Source organism: Ctenopharyngodon idella, chromosome 5, assembly GCF_019924925.1.
Source record: "Ctenopharyngodon idella isolate HZGC_01 chromosome 5, HZGC01, whole genome shotgun sequence".
NCBI classification, from domain to species: Eukaryota; Metazoa; Chordata; class Actinopteri; order Cypriniformes; family Xenocyprididae; genus Ctenopharyngodon; species Ctenopharyngodon idella.
Genome location: NC_067224.1, coordinates 3,451,043 through 3,471,561, shown reverse-complemented (window position 1 = coordinate 3,471,561; position 20,519 = coordinate 3,451,043). Strand labels below are relative to the sequence as shown.

The following is a 20,519-nucleotide window of genomic DNA, read 5'->3' as shown; positions in this document are numbered from 1 at the left end:
ACCATACTAGTTGAAAATGGCTATTCTGGACTGCACAAGCCAGGTTGAACAAGCATGGAAATTCACAGCACATGAGATACTTGAACACAAGCTGGAGGCTGAATGTACAATTTAAGGCTACGCATCTGACCTTTAACCTTCAGTTCTTTGCCTGTCCTCTGTATTGCCGACGCACATTCTCTCTCTTTCCCTCTCTCCCCCTCTCTCTCTGTTTTTACAGCATTGTGCAGTAATAAGGAGGCCGATGAATATTATATGCCCACATTAGCGATGCTATTTTTTCTGAAAAAATGACCGGAGGGTAGAGAGCTTGATGGATATCAACATGCCAAACTGACGCTTTTGCCCCACAGCTCTTCAGCTGCCATACTTACAGATTTCTGTCTATTCAGCAAACTATGTTGACATTAGAACATTTCCAAATCAGTGTATTTATATTTATAGACGTATGTTATCTTGCTGAGCAATTACCACACGTTCATACAAAAACAGACACAAAACACACACCCAGTTCACTTCCGGTCATACATGAGGGGCAAACAGACAGACGCAGACTTTTAGACTGTCTAGAACACACACACACACACACACACACACACAAATGCTCAAATAAACAAAATCTTTGGTCAAAATGTCTACAAGCCAAAGGATTCAAAGAGCAACAAATTGCATGAAGAAACAAACTGATAATGTATGCAATGCTGTCCAGTGCATAAATGCATTTTATGGCTGCTCGTCCTAGACTCAGTCTGCTTTCATTTTTCTAGCTTCATGTGCTCCATTTGTCTCACATAAAAGCACACATGTGTTCACACATACACACGTGTATGCAGCCATGCTCTTTCTGTGTCAACAGGCGCATGCATCACATCATAAATCAAGTGGCAGTTAGTCAGACAGACACGCACATACACACACACACTGTAGATTCACGCAGTGAATATATAAACAACACGCAACAGCAGCCCTGCGCCATAAAGACAGAGAGCAAGACGTTTGGAAGGAAAAAAATGTACGTACCACACATGAGCAGAGCAGAGGAAGCTTAGCACGAGCCCTCATCAGCCACAAACAACCGACCAAAATACCCGCAATGAGGGGAAAAAGAGGGATGAAAAGTGAGGGAAAGATAAGTGACTGGACAAGTGGTGAAGAGAGAGAGACAGAGGGAGAGAGAGTTGGTGTAGGTCTAGGAACACAAAGAAACCTGGCAGACTGTTCCACCTCTGAGTCACTGAACAGGTTTGTGACAGAGAGAAAAAGGAGAGAGGGTGGGAGAGATGAGAGGAGGGATATGAGAGACGATCTCACCTACGCTTTCTGGAAGATTTCCCCATCATGAATGTGTTTTACACACGCTTAAAAAAAAAAAAAAGCTTCTTCAATGGTTCTTCATAGCACAGGTTCAACAAAGAACCCTGCAGAAGGATCATGAGATGGCTAAATGGCTCTTTGGAGATGTAAAAAGTTTAAAATGATTAAAATGTTACATTAAACGTTAAATTTATTCAAATAAGCATTTTGGTTAATAGGTTCTTTAAAGACCCCATGAAATCAAATCAGTGGATTTTTGTGACGTTTAGTCTGTTAGTGTGAGGTCATCTTGTCATTTATTTAAAGAGCATTTTTATGTTGGTCTAATAGAAAATCAATAGTTTTGTTCAGTTTGTCTTAAAGCACTACCTCTAGAAAGAATTAAAAGAAACCATTTTTTTTTTAAATAGTATTTTTAGGACAAAACAGAAAATATGGTGCATATTTTAAGAAGACATCACAATACATTAGGGTATTTTAAAGTTTTCTTTATTGTAAGTACGTAAACTAAATTAAACATTGAGTAACAAAATATTTTTAGTAGAAAACTGTACCTTCATATTATAGCTATTAAAGGCACAGTTTGTAGAATTTTCGCCGCTAGAGGTCGCCTATTCAAAACAAAGGTGTAGCTTGATGACGCTGAGTTTGAGCGCGGAATCTTGGGAGTTGTCGTTTACACCTCACAGTCAGTGAAAAAGAATCGGGACGGGACTCGGGCAGAAATCATGTTCATGGATGAGATTATTAATGTTACTGTAGTATGAAGCAGAGCGGGGCCGGGTGCTGTGGGAGCTGAACGAGGCCTGCTAGAGCGATGGCTAATGAGAGACGAGTGCGACACACGCCTCGGCAGCAGAGTAACTTCTATTATGCCGCAGTCGCCGCTTCCACTTCTTCCGGTCAAGCGTATGAGGTAACGCAGTGCTGTTTTATCATATTAGATACATTTGAGTGTGTTGCTGCCGAGCGAACGCTGTGAGACATTTGTTGCACACTGCAGTAAGATTTTAGAATATCATATTAATAAATGCTGGATGGCTTGTGCTGATAAATGGCATGCAATTAAATACAAACGTATTGTATGATGGAAAAAATGCTGTATTATAGTGTTACTAAAAATAAAGCTGCATCTGATTATGCTATGTTAGCTACTTGACAAAATAGTGTTTTTCTCTGAGGCATGGTAAAGCATGGTACTCTTGGAAAATCAAGAAAACTAGATTTAAACAATAAGACTAAACGTGTTGAGCTATATAACAATAATTAGTTTTCTGTCTATAAACATAACCAAACAGTTGTTCCCTTGTCTATTAAAACATAATATATTAAAGCGTCTTTGGTGTTTCCATGGTTTCTACAAAATAAAACCAGAAATCGAGGGTAACGCGGGTATGACGTCACTGATAGGCGACGCACAGACAGTTGGACACGTCCATGTCCTGGTTAAAAATTGCTTATTTCTCTGAATTAAACATTCTTAGAAACATTTGGGATAATGTACGTACACAAGTCAACAAAATATATAACACTGTTCTAGTTGGATGTGTTATCCGTAAATCCTACATATTGTGCTTTAACTTTTGTTTATAGTTAAATTAATTTGTAAAAAGCTAAAAAATTATTTAAAAAAATATATTTACCTACATTAAGTAACTCTTTGGCTTGTCTAAAGAAAATATATTGATTAAGTATATGGTATTTATAATAAATCCCTTTACTTTATATGAATGTTGTTGTGTTTGGGAAAATAAATCTTTTTGATTAATATTAAATCAAATTTAAGGTTTGAATACCATAAATACAACAACACTCCCATAAATACAACAACACTCCCCCTGTCTACAATATGAAGCTGGTGGATTGAAAGCAAGTTCAGGAACTAAAGATTTTATTGAAGTATAAAATGCTTGTAGGTTTCTAATCTTTCTAAATGTATGAGGAACAATTCTCACTTTTAACTAGTTGCTTATTAGCTTGCATATGGCTGTTTATTAGTACTTATAGAGCACACATTAATGCTTCATTCTGCATGACCATTTTTATAGATTATATGTATATAGATTTATTCTACATCCCTTAATCTCACCCAGTACCTAAACTTAACTGTTACAAAAACTACCTTACTAACTACTAATAAGCAATAAATTAGGAGCTTATTAAGGCAGTAGCAATAGTTAATAATGAATATGTGTTCCCCATACTAAAGTGTTACCCTAATACATTTTGACTCGAGTCCTTTATTATTATTACTATTATTATTAGACATTTTTACAGTGCCTCAGGGCTCAGTGCTTGGACCACTTCTCCTCTCCATCTACATGTCATTACTAGGATCTGTCATTCAGAAACACTGCTTTTCCCACCACTGCTACGCTGATGACACACAACTCTACCTCTCATTCCAGCCAGATGATCCGATGGTAGCTGCTCGCATCTCAGCCTGCCTGACAGACATTTCTTTCTGGATGAAGGACCACCACCTTCAACTCAACCTTGCGAAGACAGAACTGCTTGTGTTCTCAGTCAACACCATCACAACTTTTTCATTCAGCTAGGCTCATCAAACATAACTCCATCCAGGACCGCCAGGAACCTTGGAGTTGTGATCGAGGATCAGTTAAACTTCACAGACCACATTGTTAGAACCGCCATGTCCTGCAGATTTGCCCTATACAACATTAGGAAGATCAGGCCCTTCATAAACTTGCACTGGTTGCCAATTGCCGCTCACATCAAATTCAAGACACTGATGTTTGCCTGCAGAACAACCCCTGGCTTTGCACCCCTACACCTAAACTTACTACTTCAGGCCTATGTGCCCTCCAGAAGCTTGCATTCTGCAAGTGAACGGCACCTTGCGGTGCCATCCCAAAGAGGCACAAAATCACTTTCACAGACCTTTACCTTGACTGTTCCATGCTGGTGGAATGACCTGCCTAACTCAACCCGAGCTGCTGAGTCTTTGAAGACGCTCTTTTTCGTCAACACTTGACCCATTAATACTAACACTTTCTATTCTATATATCTATTTAAAAAAAATAATTAATTAAAAAACCCCTTGCTACATGCTGTGCTTGACTAACTGGGACTAGTCACAGCACTTGCATATTGTTGCCCTATTGTTGGTTTGATTGCTTCTATTGTTCTCCTCATTTGTAAGTCGCTTTTGATAAAACCAAAGCATCTGCTAAATGATTAAATGTAAATGTAAAATAATGCAAACTTTGCAACAGCTTTTCATGTGAATGAAGACTATCCCTACAATACTATTGGAAATGGCTTAATATGTAGAAATCATAGAACACTAGTAACTTTGAACTAACAGCTCTGTAACAGACATTGTGACACACCAATGGCTGACCTTTTCATCAGAACATGTCCAATTATACAGTCATTCTGGAAAGAGATGAAGGGAATATATAGTTTCATCCTCAAAAAGCACTTCTTGTGTTTTTTTGCCTCAAGTTTGCATGCCTGTAACTCAAGAAGTATTAAAGATATCTTAATATCCTTTTAGATACTGGTTCATAACAAACTTTCCTTTTGGTATCTTCATTTTAAAGTCCCTCGATAGTTCAATCCCAGAGATATGGAGATCTTAATGCGGCTCCATGAGTAAATTGGTAAATTGTACACATCTTCAGTGGTCAAAAACCAAATGTGGGTCACTTTGCATACAGCAGATACTTTTTTCTTTTAAAGAGGAATATCTGAAGAACAAATAATGTTGAAACTAGAAATGTATCTTGTGTTTTCTATCTCATCAGTTGCATAAAACACACCTGTCTGAGAGCCATAAATATATATTCTTTTTCCAAAGTTGTCATGCCTGTAACTCTAGAAGTATTCAAGATATCTTAATATCCTTCTAAATTCTCATTCTTAATAAACTTTCCTTTTGAAATCTTCATTTTCAGCCCTATATAGTTCAGTCCTATAGATATGATGATCTCAAAGCAGCTCCATGTTCAAATTGTTGAATTTTACCCATTTTCAGTGATCGAAAACCAAATGTGGTTCACTTTGTTTGCACACAGCTGATACTTAATGAGTTTAAAGAGGAATGTCTGAAGAATAAATAATGCTTAAAGTAGAAATGTATCTTGTTTCCCTCTATCAAAAGAATCGCATAAAACATAACTCTCTAATAAATAAGCAACTCATTTCAACATATTTCAATTGACATACTTTTTGTATGCTATGTCCTTTCTGGACAATTGATGGAAACAAAACTGTCTTCTTTCTGCATATGTGTGTGTATACTTGTGCTGGACTAATGATGCTGAGTGGCGTGTCAATGGGGGTGATAACTAATGACCACTTCTGTAAACAAAGTCAAGCACATAAACAGTATTAAACACTCACAGAAGGAACAGTAAACAACCAACCAAAAACAAACAAACATTGTGCCAAGCCTATAGCCCTGTGGCCATTGATTCTGCCTCCAGCCAAACTGAGAGACAACAGACCCCTATACAGCACTGTTCAGCACTGAACAATGCTGAGCAAAGGACATAGTCAAGAAAGGGATGGGATGGGATGGAACAGGAAAGGATACAGAACAGGACAGGGTAGGATAGGATAGGACTGTATTGTATAGGAAAGGACAGGATAGGATGGGATTGGATGGGGCGGGACAGGATGAGGGACAAGACAGAATTGGATAGGATAGTATAAGATAGAATAGGATGGGATGGGATGGGACAGGATAGGATAGGATAGGATAGGATAGGATAGGATAGGATAGGATAGGATAGAATGGAATGGGATGGGATAGGATAGGATAAGAGACTGGGCAGAACAGGATAAAAACATCATACTGAACAAAAAATAGCATGGTTGGATAGAACAGAACAGGATTGAATGAGTTTGGTTTGGATGGGACGGGACAGAACAAAATTCAATACTTTCCATACATAAGAAATAGGACAGAACACAATACATACCATACTGGACAGGACATGGTTGGATAGGATAGGATGGGACAGGACAGGAAGCAGGACAGGAAGCAGGACAGGACATGATGGGACAGGATATTGTATGATAGGATAGGAAAGGACATGGATACAATATATACCATTCAGAACAGGACATGACATGGACATGATATGATGGGATTGGATGGGACAGGACAGGATAAGAGACAGGACAGGAAGCAGGACAAGACAGGCCATTACAGGCCAGGATATGATATTATAGGATAGTATAGGATAGGATAAAATAGGATGTGACAGGACAGGATAGGACACAGGACATGATATTTTAGGACAGGACGGGACAGGATAGGATGGGATGTGACTGGATAAAATAGTAAGGATAGGATAAGATAGGATTGGACAAGACAGAATAAGAGACATGACAGAATACACATACTATACTAAACAGGACAGAACATGGTTGGATAGGACAGGACAGGATAGGAGAAATGACAGGAAACAGAACAGGACACAACATGTCAGGACAGCATAGGATATAGTAGGATGGGAATAGTAAGGATAGGATGGGATGGGACGGGAAGGGAAGGGACATGACAGGATAGGATGGGATGGGACGGGAAGGGACATGACAGGACAGGACAGGACAGGACAGGATAGGATAGGATAGGATAGGACAGGAGGGGATGGGATAGGATAGGAAGTGACAGGATAAAAGACAAGACAGGATAAAATACATATTAGGGCTGCGCGATGTATCGTTTTAGCATCGAAATTGCGACGTGCGCATCCACGATAGTCACATTGCTGGATGTGCAATGTCTAGTATATAGTGAATATCATAGTGTAAGAGACAGGACAAAAATATGTAATACATGAGCATAACCTTGTTTTAGATGTTTCTCCTAAAACTTCTTAGAAGAAAAAACAGATCAATCAATTAAGTTATTAACAAACAGTAGAGTATAGCGCTATAAAACGATAGCATAGCCCAGATATTTTGATCTTGGAAGAATTTGATGATAAATTGTTGAGATCATATTGAGATCTCTGACTTCTGACCTCAGACTTTGATATCTTGGCAAATGTGAGCACAGTTTGTGACATTGTTGAGATCTCTTTCTGAAACTGTGAGATTAATGGGGTATTCTTCTAAAGAGAAAAAGTATGAGAAAGCATTAGACTTGAACAAAAGTCTCCATTCATCCTCCATTTAAACTGTCTGGCAGCTGAGAAACAAATCAGATTCCTCATTCTCATCTCTCATTTGTAATGGTTCTTTTGTAAAAGCTCAGATGTGCTATTTCCTGTAACTTACGGCTTATGAATATGTCATACTTACGAGTATCTACGTATGAGTACGCCCACTTACAGACATTTTTGGTTATCTACGATTAGGTCATCTCCCGCCTCTCATTGTGTTTAATATGATGAATTTTCCTCTCTCTACCTGTTCTATGTATCTCAGTACGTCTCCATCCTGTTCTTTCTCCATGCTTGCTCATACATACATAAATATTATCATATGAATACACTCATATATCTTTTTTTTTTTTTTTTGCTCATTTCTATCTTTCTCATTCCTTCTCCCCCCTCTCTCTATTCTCTACATGATACCCTGCCATGTTGTCATGGCAACAATCAGGACCCGAGGGCTCGGTTGCTAGGCAACTCACATCACCCATAAGAGGAACATGAAGATAAAAAGTCAGAAACAAACAAACCACGTAAATCAAAGGTTAATTCTCTCATTATTTGTGAGTGTGTGTGTGTGTGCTCTAGTACTTCAATAATTGTGTAATGTTTTTAAATAGACACATGTTGTATTCAGATCATCAGTTATACACACACACATACACACACACTGTTCCCTTAAACACAACACAAGATCCTTCATCTCACAATGAGATGGAACTGCAGCAGATATTAGGATTGTACACAATGCTACAGACTGTGTACTAGCTGCATGTCACGTCCCTTTGCTATCAAACTCAAACATCTGGGTCTCCCATAAGCTGTTTTGGGGGGAAATCTCTTACCAAAGAATGACAATCATGAGCCGTTAAGAGGCACAGTGTGTTGTGTGAATTGCAGGTGGATTGTGGGAAGCAGATTGCTGATGCTACAGTTCCGTACCGGGCCACTGAGTGGCAGTGCGTGACTCAGCAATACAACAGCATCCTCTGAAACTCACCGCACAAGCTACTGATCTCTTAATTATGGACTCGGAATGTGTGTGAGTGAGTGTGTGTGTTGTTAATTGCTGAGCATTACACTATTCAGTTATGTCAGATCCCAAGCTGCATGGGAAGTGCTTGAAATCTATTCTGGTACGGACACCACAGTCTGGAGACGGAAATTTTAGTTGTAAACAACCTAAATATTTGGAACTAGAACATTATGGCTAGATTACATTTACATTTTTGGCATTTTGGTACACTCGGTAGTGCAAAGTCACCAAAACTGATGCTAGGGTTTTCTGGGTGGTTGCCAATGGACCAAGTCAAAAGAGCCTCAATGATATTGTGGTCCCTAGATACATCTCAGATCCCTCCTCTATTTTAAGTGTATGCTATTTTTCAACATTTTATCATCAGTGAGTCATCAGTCGCTAAAATCCTCTGTGCGGTTGCTTAGAAAGGTAAAAACACATCTCTCCTCAACGAGACACAGGTTATTAGGTATCACTTATAACCACAGTTTAATACATTAAGACATAAGTATTAAAATGATGACATAAATGTCCATTTTAAAGTCATTTAAGAATAGAAAAGTATGTGAACATTTAAATGAAAAGAAATTTAAAAAATTAAGAAGAAATTAATAAAAATAAAAGGACATTAAAGGGCTAGTCCACCCGAAATTAAAATTCTGTCATTATTTACTCACCCTCATGTCGTTCCAAACCTGTACGCATTTCTTTCTACTGCTGAACACAAAAGATGATATTTTGAAGAATGTTTGTAACCAAACAGGTTTGGTTCCCATTAGTCTCAGACATCACGCTCACGGACCGTTGGATGAACGTCTGATGCATATGGCACAGAAAAAGGTGGAACACTTCACGACTTTCTAAGTCGTCATTTGATTGGTTGAATTCTACAGGATTTCCAGGAGACGTGTGTGTTGCTTTCTTTAACAGTCTGCCTGGAAACAAAGATGCCTTGAAGCCAAACCCCCTCATGGAAAAAGAAAGCCGTTGTGTTTACAACTGTGATAATGGGCACTTATCAGGATCAACTAAACGCGAAGCATGTAAAGTTTGCGCTAGAGTCTTACACACCTGTCTTATTGTAGGGACATCGACGTTACATTTTCATGCCCCTAAACATGACGCGGAATAAACAAACTATGATTGGTTGCTTTACATGTCAGTCATACAGCCTCTGGGCGGTTTTTGGCCAATGAAAGCTGCTATGGAGTCCAGATCTTCTGCCATCAGTCTGAAGGTCTTGCTATGCGAGACTAGGTTCCCATTGACTTCCATTTAAAAAAATGTTGTCCATAAAATGGAAGACTCTTCATTTACCAACATTCTTCAAAATGCCTTCTTTTGTGTTCCACAGAAGTTACATATTCCCTGGCTTTGTGTTTGGTGTATTTTGTTAATTGGACTTTTAGTTCGCATTTTACCCTGTTTCCTGTCCTGTCTACCATTTTTGTAGTCCTTTGTAGTTTTTCTAGTTAATCAGAACACAAGATCAAGAGATCAAGAACTGAGTACAAGGGCAATGTGCTCATTTTTTTAAATTGATTTATTTATTTATGAGAATCCTGGTCACAGTGGTCTGTGAGCTTCACATTTCTAATGGTCTTTTTGGGAAACCAGGGAGGAGCCAGACTACTGGTAATTACTGGTACTGGTAAGTTTTCTAGATGTTGTTTATATATCAGGCTATTAATCTGACTCTAAAACAACTAAGAATTGTGACTTGATTTTCAGGTTACACTTTATTTCAACGATCAATTTTAGACAATCTACTAACTATAAGTAACTTTGCAACTACATGCCAACTAACTCTTATTAGAGTATTAGTAGACTGTTAGGTTAGGTGTTGGGATTCAGGTAAGTAGAGTAAGTTGACTTGTAGTTACAAAGTTACTTATAGTCAGTAGAATGTCTGTTGGGGAGCATCAAAATAAAGTGTTAGCAGATACAACACAGACAGTCTACTAATACTCTAATGACTGCTAGTTGATATGTAGATGACAAGTTATTGTTAGCAGAATGTATAAAGTGGACCATCGAAACAAAATCTTACCAATTTTTAGCCTTTAGTCCCATGGAGTCAACCTTGAGCATATCATCTTTATTGTCAAATAAAGCAACAAAACACCACTAATAACTGCCATGTGAGAAGACAACCGGACAAATCTACCTTAGCTTTTCTCTCTCCGTGATGCAGTTTTAGTCTTCCTTTCTGGAAAGTCCAGACGGGCCACCTGGTGTGACAGTGGCAGCTTGCGTTGTAAAAAAGTGAGCCCTGTCCTGTCTCACCTTGCCTAGACAGAACTTACACAGAAGCCTGTTGAGATGAGAACGTGTCCTGCCAAATCATGACCTTTCTCCCACTTTCTTCCCACAATTTTGCGCATAAACTTTGCCCTAAGCCAAGAAACTCAGTTTACACTCTACATTCACTTAGCTATATACATAGTAAGTCTTGTTTAAAGTTTTTTTAAAGCATAAAAGTTTCACCATTAAATCCATGTCTCAAGCACACAATTATGATGTTCTCATTATAATATTATGTAGTCTATATGACAGACTTGCACTGTACATGTTGAACTTAACTGTATTTTCCTTTCTGAAGTGAATTCAATCATATTTCAAGCAATTCAAAACCATCATGGTGAGGGAACATTATTTATCGGCTTTAAAATATCGGCCAAATTTTTTTATCCTGCCGATAATGATAACATTAAAAAGGAGCATATATCAGCCGATACTGATATGGTGGCCGATATATTGTGCATCCCTAATAGATATGTATATAGATATAATGTGCAGGGCTCCCTGTATACAGCTTACAACATTAGCTGAGATATTTTTTTATCCTTAAGAAAATGTTAATTATAATTGAATTTATTTAAAAAGAAAGACACAATTTCTTCAATAAACCACTGTTTAAGAAAAAAGAAGCAATTTTGTTTAGTTTTCTCCCCCCCTGCTGTACCGAACCCGTACCGAACCCTGACTTCAGTACCGAGGTATGTACCGAACCGGCATGTTTGTGTACACTCCTAATAGATCACTTCTCATTTTGGAGTTTAACAGCCATCTGAAGAAATAGCAGGGCTAACACATTGTTCTACATTTTTCCTTTTTTAATTTTAATTTGCAACCACATGAGGATGCGTAAATGATTACAAAATTTTGATGTCTGGGTGAGCGACTCCTTTAATTAGCTTTTTATGTGTGATCAATTTTGCAGCAGAGGACGTGAGAAAGACTGATCATGCGTCTAAAGTGTGCGTGTGTGGTGTTTGAATATGGAGGATGCACCTCTGCAGTGGATGTGTGTGCTGAAGGTTGATGTATGCGTGTAGGAGACTCACTGAAAAGAAAGAAAGGATGGGCAGATGAGAATTGAGGGAAATAAATGAAAGAGAGATGGGTTGTTAGATGAGTGGGAACGGTAGGTCATTATTATTACAAGTACATCTCTACTGAGAACTGCCAACGAAATGAAGCTATGTGTGTTAGCATGTGTTTGTCAGGTAACCATGTGAATGAATACTTTATGCATTGAGGACAGCACATCTGCCTTATGCATCACTGCCCAAAGCACTGAAGTGTATGAATTTGTTCACACAACATACATGTGTGCAAGTACTGGATGTGACCTGTAGTTTAGCTTAGCTCGGTCATATTGATGAGCACACATAAACGGCACCACAGTGTTTAAATTACCGGTGGGAAACTGGGGATTTTCTTTTAAGCCCTCACTTTCCGAGCTGGGAGCGTGTGAATTAATAAAATCATGATGGGAGCTAATTGGTATCAATCATAATTAAGTCATAATTCTGAGCCTTGACTGAGTGTTTTACATTGTACACATCTTGTGCACTTCTGTGGAAGAACAGTGCTAAAGCTTGCAATAAAATATCACTTATTTAGCTAGTGGCATTTCTGCAAAATGATATTACCGTATTGTTCTGAATATAAGACGACCCCGTTTTTCAAGATGTAAGTTTCGGAAAAATGCTTTTAGAAGACCAAATCTTGTATTTTATAAAGATAATATTTATAAAGAAAATGCTTTTATTTGAAAATAATTTTGATATTGCATATCTTTTTATATTTTAATTTTTGTATTGAAAGTACAGTGAATACTGGTAAAAATGTACCAACGATCATATTTAAAAATAAACACTTTTTGGCATATATAACAGTTATATAACAATTAGGCTATCCATCGCATAGTGAAAACCATGTAGCATGACAGTCACGCGCCTCATAAGGATGATTTATAGTTCTGCATAAACAACGCATCAACTACGCGTTTGCGCGTTGTTTATGTGTTTTTATCGAAGGCCAATAGGGTTCAAAAACACATGAATTTTAAGACACCAACAACACGCATTTCACACGTATTTAACACGTATTTTATGCATATTTCACGAGTTAAATATGTGTTTGCGCATGAAAAATCAGCACGTTAAATAAGCGTATTCAACATGTATTTAACGCGTGAAATACGCGTGAAATACATCTATTTTATGCGTTGTTGAAGTGTTAAAATTCAAGCTTCCTAGCGTTCCATACCTGACGTGCACCTCTCCAAAAATGTAACAACATGTCAATTCTACGTGGACCACAAGCGCTGTGATTGGTCTGCTAGAACCTCTCCCTGCACGTGTAATTGCACGTCGACATGGACAACGATGCAGAAGTATAAATGAAAACCGACGCGTAGCCTACAGCGCAGAGGCTACAGCGTAGTTCCGACGCGTAGTATAAATCAGCCTTCGGACGGTTAGCTTTTCTTTGACTGCTTGCAATCTTCTAACATTACACTCTGACACACTGTATTTCTTGGCACACTCGTTTTACACGTATTTGGCGCCACCTATTGTTGTGGATGTATTATTGACGTAAAAATCTAGATCCTGAATATAAGACAAACCCGTTTTTTTTTTTTTTTCAGATGTATTTCTAAGAAAAAAGCATCGTCTTATATTCGGAACAATACGGTATATTACTTCTTGCATTTTTTTACAACGCTATCAAAATAAAATATCCAGTGAGAAACTGATGAACGTTAATCTGGCAGAGTTATATTGTGGTTTTTTTTTTTATGTATTGCAGCAATTAAATGTCCAGTGAGTTTTCATTTTAGCTTGCTTATACAAGTGGGACTCGTACAAAAGTGCAATGCTGTATCAGGTGAGCTACCGAACAAGTTAACTGTCTGAAAATCCGCACGTATGGATCTGGTTATCCAATGTTATGAACACCAAAATGTATTAGTTTATAAAATATGCACTATATGGTAAAAGCATTTGAGGTTATAACATCGCATTGCAAGGAACTGCACAAAAATAATTCTTTTTTAATTATTTGATGAACAGCCCCTGTAATCGTAATTTGTTAACTGGAACAAAAGTTTATGGTGCTTTTCTGCAACAAGTGTTAAATTCAGCTGAAAACTGTATAGATATGTTTCTGGAGTTTTGCAAAACTACATTTCCCATCAGTCTCTTTGGCAGCACAACAATGGAAGCTATGATAAAATGGACCAACATAAAAGAGCAGTTTGAATGCGCAGCTCTTCACTTTGTTCCTGTTTTTGCTAGTATGTGGAAAGAGGAAAGAAATATGAAATTTCGCAATGTTTTCAGATCAAAATCACTTGAGCTCAAATCATCTATAAAGCTTTACAGAATATTTACTGTCAGTCTACCAGACTTCCTGTCATTCTCTGGAGCAGCATGATCATGATAAATTACATATATTTACAATATATAGATAAAGCATCAATTACAATCCTAAAGCACATCCTTTACTCTTCATCTGCCTGTACTGTCCATTTTTCCCCAAAATCAAAAAAACTAGAACTTATATAATACTATAATTACAACTTCCAAACATGTAAGAACTTCCCAGGAAGACTTGAAGTCAGCATTTCTTTCAGAGTTGGTAGTGTCGCCCTACTAAAAAGGTCAGTTTAGACAGTTTAGCATTAACGTAGCTGGCTGGTTTATGCTGGTTGATGCTGTTCATCAGCAAAACATGGTAAAGATGGTTAATCAAGGAAGTCTGTTTTGAAATAACTGTGAATGTTGACTGCATTGTTCAGTCTGAGTAATTCTGATGAAAAATGGTGATAAAGCTTGCCAATATACTACTCATTTAGAAATATGAAATTGCCCACCAAGTCTGTTATTTCTGACCAAAATCAATTGAACTCACATCATGGTGTAATTACGACTTCCAAACTTGTAAGTAGAAACGTCCCAGGAGATTTTGAGTGCAGAATTAGAGCTTTGAACACATCAGTGATACCCCTGTGGTATCTATTTTGGTTAGAGTGTGAGTTAGGGTTGTGAACAATTCATCTGTGCATGTGTTTTTATTTTTTTTATGTTTTGACCACATAATGTTTAATTAAAATTTAATAACTTGATCTTCCAGTGAAAATAACAGACTTATGCAGGACTTCTCCAATCATTTAGTCCGTTTAAGCTCCGCCCCACAAGCTAAAGTTCATATGCCTACGTTTCTGAGCACAACGCCCACATCCAGTCACCAACAGATGCATAGAATCTACATTTTTTCTTTTCCAATAAATCCCTTTTACTCAGATATACATCACAATAAGGAAGACAAAATATGTCAGTACTTCAGTTACATGGGCTTTACAATGTTAAGAATGAACAACTTAAAAAAAACATGTCACATACTGCTCTGAAGCACAGCTTTATTTGAGGGTAACCCACAATCATAATCCATAAAACAGACAATGGGTCAAACACATGGGCAAACAGTCCAAACATAAAACAAGGCCCAAGACACAGGCAAACGGGTAAATACAGGAAACCAGGCAGAAAGTCAAAGCCAAAAACACAGGTATCCAGAGGGACAGAGCTCAGAAATGCAGTGTGACATTTAACAAAACTTAGCAGTGAATGACAGAAATCACAGGCAGGGTTAACAAGAATAATGAGACACAGGTGGATGTAATCAGGCATAATGAGTCCGGGCAATGGGTTGTGGGAAATGTAGTCCATGGTGAGATAACCAAGACGGAAGGACTGCCCTCTAGTGGAAATAAAGGGCACTTCAGTTGGTGGATGTAACATATATATATTTTTATTATTTTTTTAACAAAAAAGCCTTAGTTTTCTGAGGGTTATGTCCTGGTATTCCCTACGTTATGGGGACCAAATGTTCCTACAAGTATAGTAATACCACCAAATTTTGACCTTGTGGGGACATTTTTTGGGGTCCCCATGAGGAAACAAGCTTGTAAAGCATACAGAATGATCTTTTTTGAGCATTTAAAATAGCAGAAATTTTTCTGTGATGGGTAGGTTTAGGGTTAGGGGATAGAATATACAGTTTGTACAGTATAAAAATCATTACGTCTATGGAGAGTCCCCATAAAACATGGAAACCCAAAGTGTGTGTGTGTTCTGGCATATGTGGTTTATAAGGACACAAATGTGTATAATGACATGGGTATTACAACATAAACATGGTTTATGAGGACACAAATGTGTATAATGACATGGGTATTACAACATAAACATGGTTTATGAGGACACAAATGTGTATAATGACATGGGTATTACAACATAAACATGGTTTATGAGGACACAAATGTGTATAATGACATGTATTATAACATAAACATGGTTTATGAGACACTTCCTGTGTCCTCGTAAACCAAATGGCTTAAAAATCATTCTTACAATAGAAGAAAGTTTCCTGTGATGGGTAGGTTTAGGGGTAGGGGTAGTGTAGGGAGATAGAATATACAGTTTGTACAGTATAAAAACCATTACGCCTATGGAGAGTCCCCGTAAACCATATATACAAGTATGTGTGTGTGTGTGTGTGTGTGTGTGTGTGTGTGTGTGTGTGTGTGCGTGTGTGTGTGAGTGCGAGAACATCAAATGATAAAAAAAAATGAATTTGTGGGAGATTAGGGATGGCTCAACCTGGACCCATACAGGGCCACAACTGGCAGCATAAATCTCTGATTTTGCCAGATAGAGTTAGAAAGAAGAGAGAGAGAGAGACCGGTGTCCTTGAGAGGAGATCAAATATGACCTCTCTACTTTATCTGCTGACATCAGAGACATTATAAGAGTGTTACATCCGCACACATACACACACACTAAACACATGAGCAACATGCTAACAGCCTGTTTGTCACATCTGAAAACATCTTGCACAAAAGAAAGCTTTACCACTACACATGCAAACAAACACACACACAATATGACTCACAACCATATCAAGTGTCTCGAAACATGAGCTAATGTTCGATTCTTTTACAAACACACTCACACAAATGCAGCGCGAGCCCATGCACACTCTTTCCATTGTGAATCAACACGCTGCTGCCTACAGACTTGGCCATGTTGCGTATACTGTACGCGCTCGCTCACACACACACGCCAACACGCGTTCACCCACACGCATCCTACTTAAACAAGCCCTGACACGTACACACATGTGGAAAAAACTCTGACACACTATTTCATGACACACTTGTCATCTTAAACTGAGCTGAGAGCTGTGGAGGCATGGATGAATAATTAACCCAGGCAATTTGATTTTGTGCGTTGGTGTGTGTGTGTGTGTGTGTTGTGTGTGATGAAAAGGCTAAGATTTGCAGCAGTCCCTAAGTGACTTTAGCGTTAGATGTCACGCCCCAGTACCCATCCTGGCTTTGTTTGGAATAGCATACTAACATACTAATCTGTTTCTTTGGGATGTAGTATGTATACTGTGCACAGCATGCAGAATATCCAGACAAGCACTACATTTGCCAAAATGTGCAATATACAATATTATCCCATAATGCAATGCGCTCGACGTTTCATTTCAAGTGTGACAAATGGAACACTTACAGACACAATTTTACAGTAATAGCTCATTTTGGCTCATTATTTCATTGGACTGCCATTTTCTATTTTTAATTCAAATTTGTGTAAAAATGTCTGCATAAAAACTTTTTGCTGTACACTCTAAAAAATTCTGGGTTAAAAACAACCCAAGTTGGGTTGAAAATGGACAAACCCACCGGTTGGGTTAAATGTTTGCCCAACCTGCTGGGCAGTTTTATTTAACTCAACTATTGATTAAAAATGACTGTATGTCTGGCTTAAAATGAAGCCAAAATAGGTTGGAAATTAAAAATAAGACAAATAATTACTAAGCACAACAATAATAATTAAAAGGTGAACATTTATTAATAAGCAATTTAATAAATGTTTGTTGTTTAATTATTATTCATTAAACATATTAATAAATGTTCATTTCCAACATATTTTGGGTTAATTTTAAGCAAGCAATACAGTCATTTTTAAACAATAGTTGAGTTAAATAAAACTACCCAGCAGGTTGGGCAAACATTTAACCCAACCACTAGTTTAAAAGGTTTGTCCATTTTCAACCCAACTTGTGTTGTTTTTAACCCAGCATTTTTTAGAGTGTACTTATTATTCAAAATAAAAATGGAAAAATAATCCACAAGCCTACCATAACTAATGAGTAACTATGGTTTCGGATACTGTCGCACATTTAAATACAGTTACAGAACTTTGCAGTGTATCCAACCTAAAACCGGACAGATAGCCACCCTATGTTAGACCTGCATGATTCTGGGTTAAAGGTGCAGTATGTAGGATTTCTGTCCACTAGAGGTCACTAGAGGCCTATTCAAATCAAAGGCGTAGCTTGATGACGCCAAGTTTGAGCGCGGAATCTTAGGACATGTGGTCTTCACCTCAACGGACGGTGCAAAAGATTTGGGATAGGACTCGGGAAGAAATCATGTTCATGGATGCGATTATTAACGTTACTGTAGTATGAAGCAGAGCAGGACCGAGTGTTGTGGGAGCTGAACGAGGCAGCTGGAGCGATTCCGCAACACACGCCTCGTGAGCAGCGGAGCGACTTTTATTATGCCACAGTCGCCGGCGCTGCTTCCGCTTTTCTGGTCATGAGTATGAGGAAACACAGCTCTGTTTATCATATTAGATACATTTGAGAGTGTTGAAAATTATGTTATAACATTACTCTGTGCGTTCGCTCAGTGGCTGCTGTGAGACACTGTTGCACACTGCAGTAAGATAGATCGATTTTAGAATATCATATTAAATGCTGGATGGCTTGTGTTGAAAAATGGCATGCAATTAATTTTAAAGTGTATTGTATGATGGAGAAAATGCTGTATTACTGTTACTAAAAATAAAGCTGCATCTGATTATGCTATGTTAGCCACTTGACAAAATAGTGTTTTTCTCTGAGGCATGGTAAAGCATGGTACTCAGAAAAAATCAAGAAAATTAGATTTAAACAATAAGACTAAACGTGTTGAGCTATATAACAACAATTAGTTTTCTGTCTATAAATGTAACCAAACAGTTGTTCCCTTGTCTATTAAAACATGTAATATATTAAAGCGTCTTTGGTGTTTCCATGGTTTCTACAAAATAAAACAGGAAACCGAGGGTAACGCGGGTATGACGCAATTGTCAGGCGACTCCTCACACGTCCCGGAGCCTTGGATAAAATTGCAATTTTCTCATGATTTACAAATAGTTGGAAACATTTGGGATATTGTAAGTACTCAAGTGAACAAAATATATAACACTGGCCTAGTGGTTTTTTGGATATTTTACTGCAAAATCTTACATATTGCACCTTTAAGTGAGAATCATGATTTTTTCATTTAAAATAGAGTTCTTGACTCTCCCACGATTCTGAACAGACAACTAAACAAAATAACAAATAATTTAATCGAGGTTCTGACAAAATGTTAATTGCTGCAGTCTATTTAAAAAATATTTAATTAATTTTTATTAATTTTTTTTTTTAAATCGGTTTGAATGAATGATTCAATGACTCACTCATAAAGATTTCACTTGATTCATTATTTGATGAATCAATGTTTTTGAACAAATCTTTTGAATGTGTGATTCAATGACAGATACATTTTTTAACAGTCACTTGTCACCACCTACTGGTGTAACAATGTAACTGATACAACACTAAAAAATGCTGGGTTAAAAACAACCCACATTGAGTTGAAAATGGACAAACCAAGTGATTGGGTTAAATGTTTGCCCAACCTGCTGGGTAGTTTTATTTAACTCAACTATTGTTTAAAAATTACTGTATTGCTTGCTTAAAATGAACCCAAAATATGTTGGAAATTAACATTTATTAACAAGTTTAATGAATAATAATGAAACTATAAACATTTATTAAATTGCTTATTAATAAATGTTCATCTTTTGATTATTATGTGTCTGACTTTTAATTTCCAACCTATTTTGGATTCATTTTAAGCCAGCCATACTAATTTTTAAACAATAGTTGAGTTAAATAAAACAGCAGGTTGGGCAAACATTTAACCCAACCGCTGGGTTTGTCCATTTTTAGTCCAACTTGGTTTGTTTTTAACCCAGCATTTTTTAGAGTGTATCATTATTTGAAGCATCAAGAAGGTGATTTACTCTATTTTGATCGCTACTGTAGACATCAGTGTTTATATCTGAACTATAAACTTTTATCCCAGTACTTCTGTGATAATTTAATTAATGTAACACAGAAATAATGATACTGTGTGCAGCTGAAAAGACTTTGTGAAGCTGTTTTAATACCTATACATGACAACGCCTCTCTCTGGATCAGCGGCAGCGCCAACACAGATTTGAATGTTTGCTGTGATAGTACTTGTCAAAGGTTTAATAGACAGAGCCGAATCACTGTCATTTAGGAATAAGATCACGATCGTGATCTTTCAACGATTAATCATGCTACCTTGGGTGACAAACTATTGTTTGAAACATTTATCATTGCATAATGCCTGCTGTCTCATATACTATTTTTAAACAGTAATAGGAAGTGTACAGTGTATCCTGTGCAGTACTGTGTAAGTAGTAAGCTTGAATTCTGAACATGGCCACACAATCACACACGCACACACACACACCTGGAGGTGGTAGCTAAATATACAATGCTCTGCTACCTAAAAAATTATTTTGCTTTAGTCTGTACCCATAGTTCTCATTTTAGAAAAACTA

General features: G+C 37.5%; 1 protein-coding gene across 2 annotated transcripts in view; it reads right to left on the bottom strand.

The window, feature by feature from the left end:
• LOC127513280 (disks large homolog 4) overlaps nucleotides 1-20,519 on the bottom strand; it is a 158,029-nt gene that overhangs the window by 115,230 nt on the left and 22,280 nt on the right. Inside the window, exon 1 of one of the 2 annotated variants that reach the window (XM_051894953.1) lies at nucleotides 1,021-1,220. The exons of the other annotated variant lie outside the window; for it this stretch is intronic. Within the exon in view, the coding sequence (XP_051750913.1) occupies nucleotides 1,021-1,062 (42 nt within the window). The 5' untranslated portion in view covers nucleotides 1,063-1,220. Of the gene's footprint in view, nucleotides 1-1,020; nucleotides 1,221-20,519 lie in introns of those variants that run through there. 2 annotated transcript variants of the gene reach the window in all.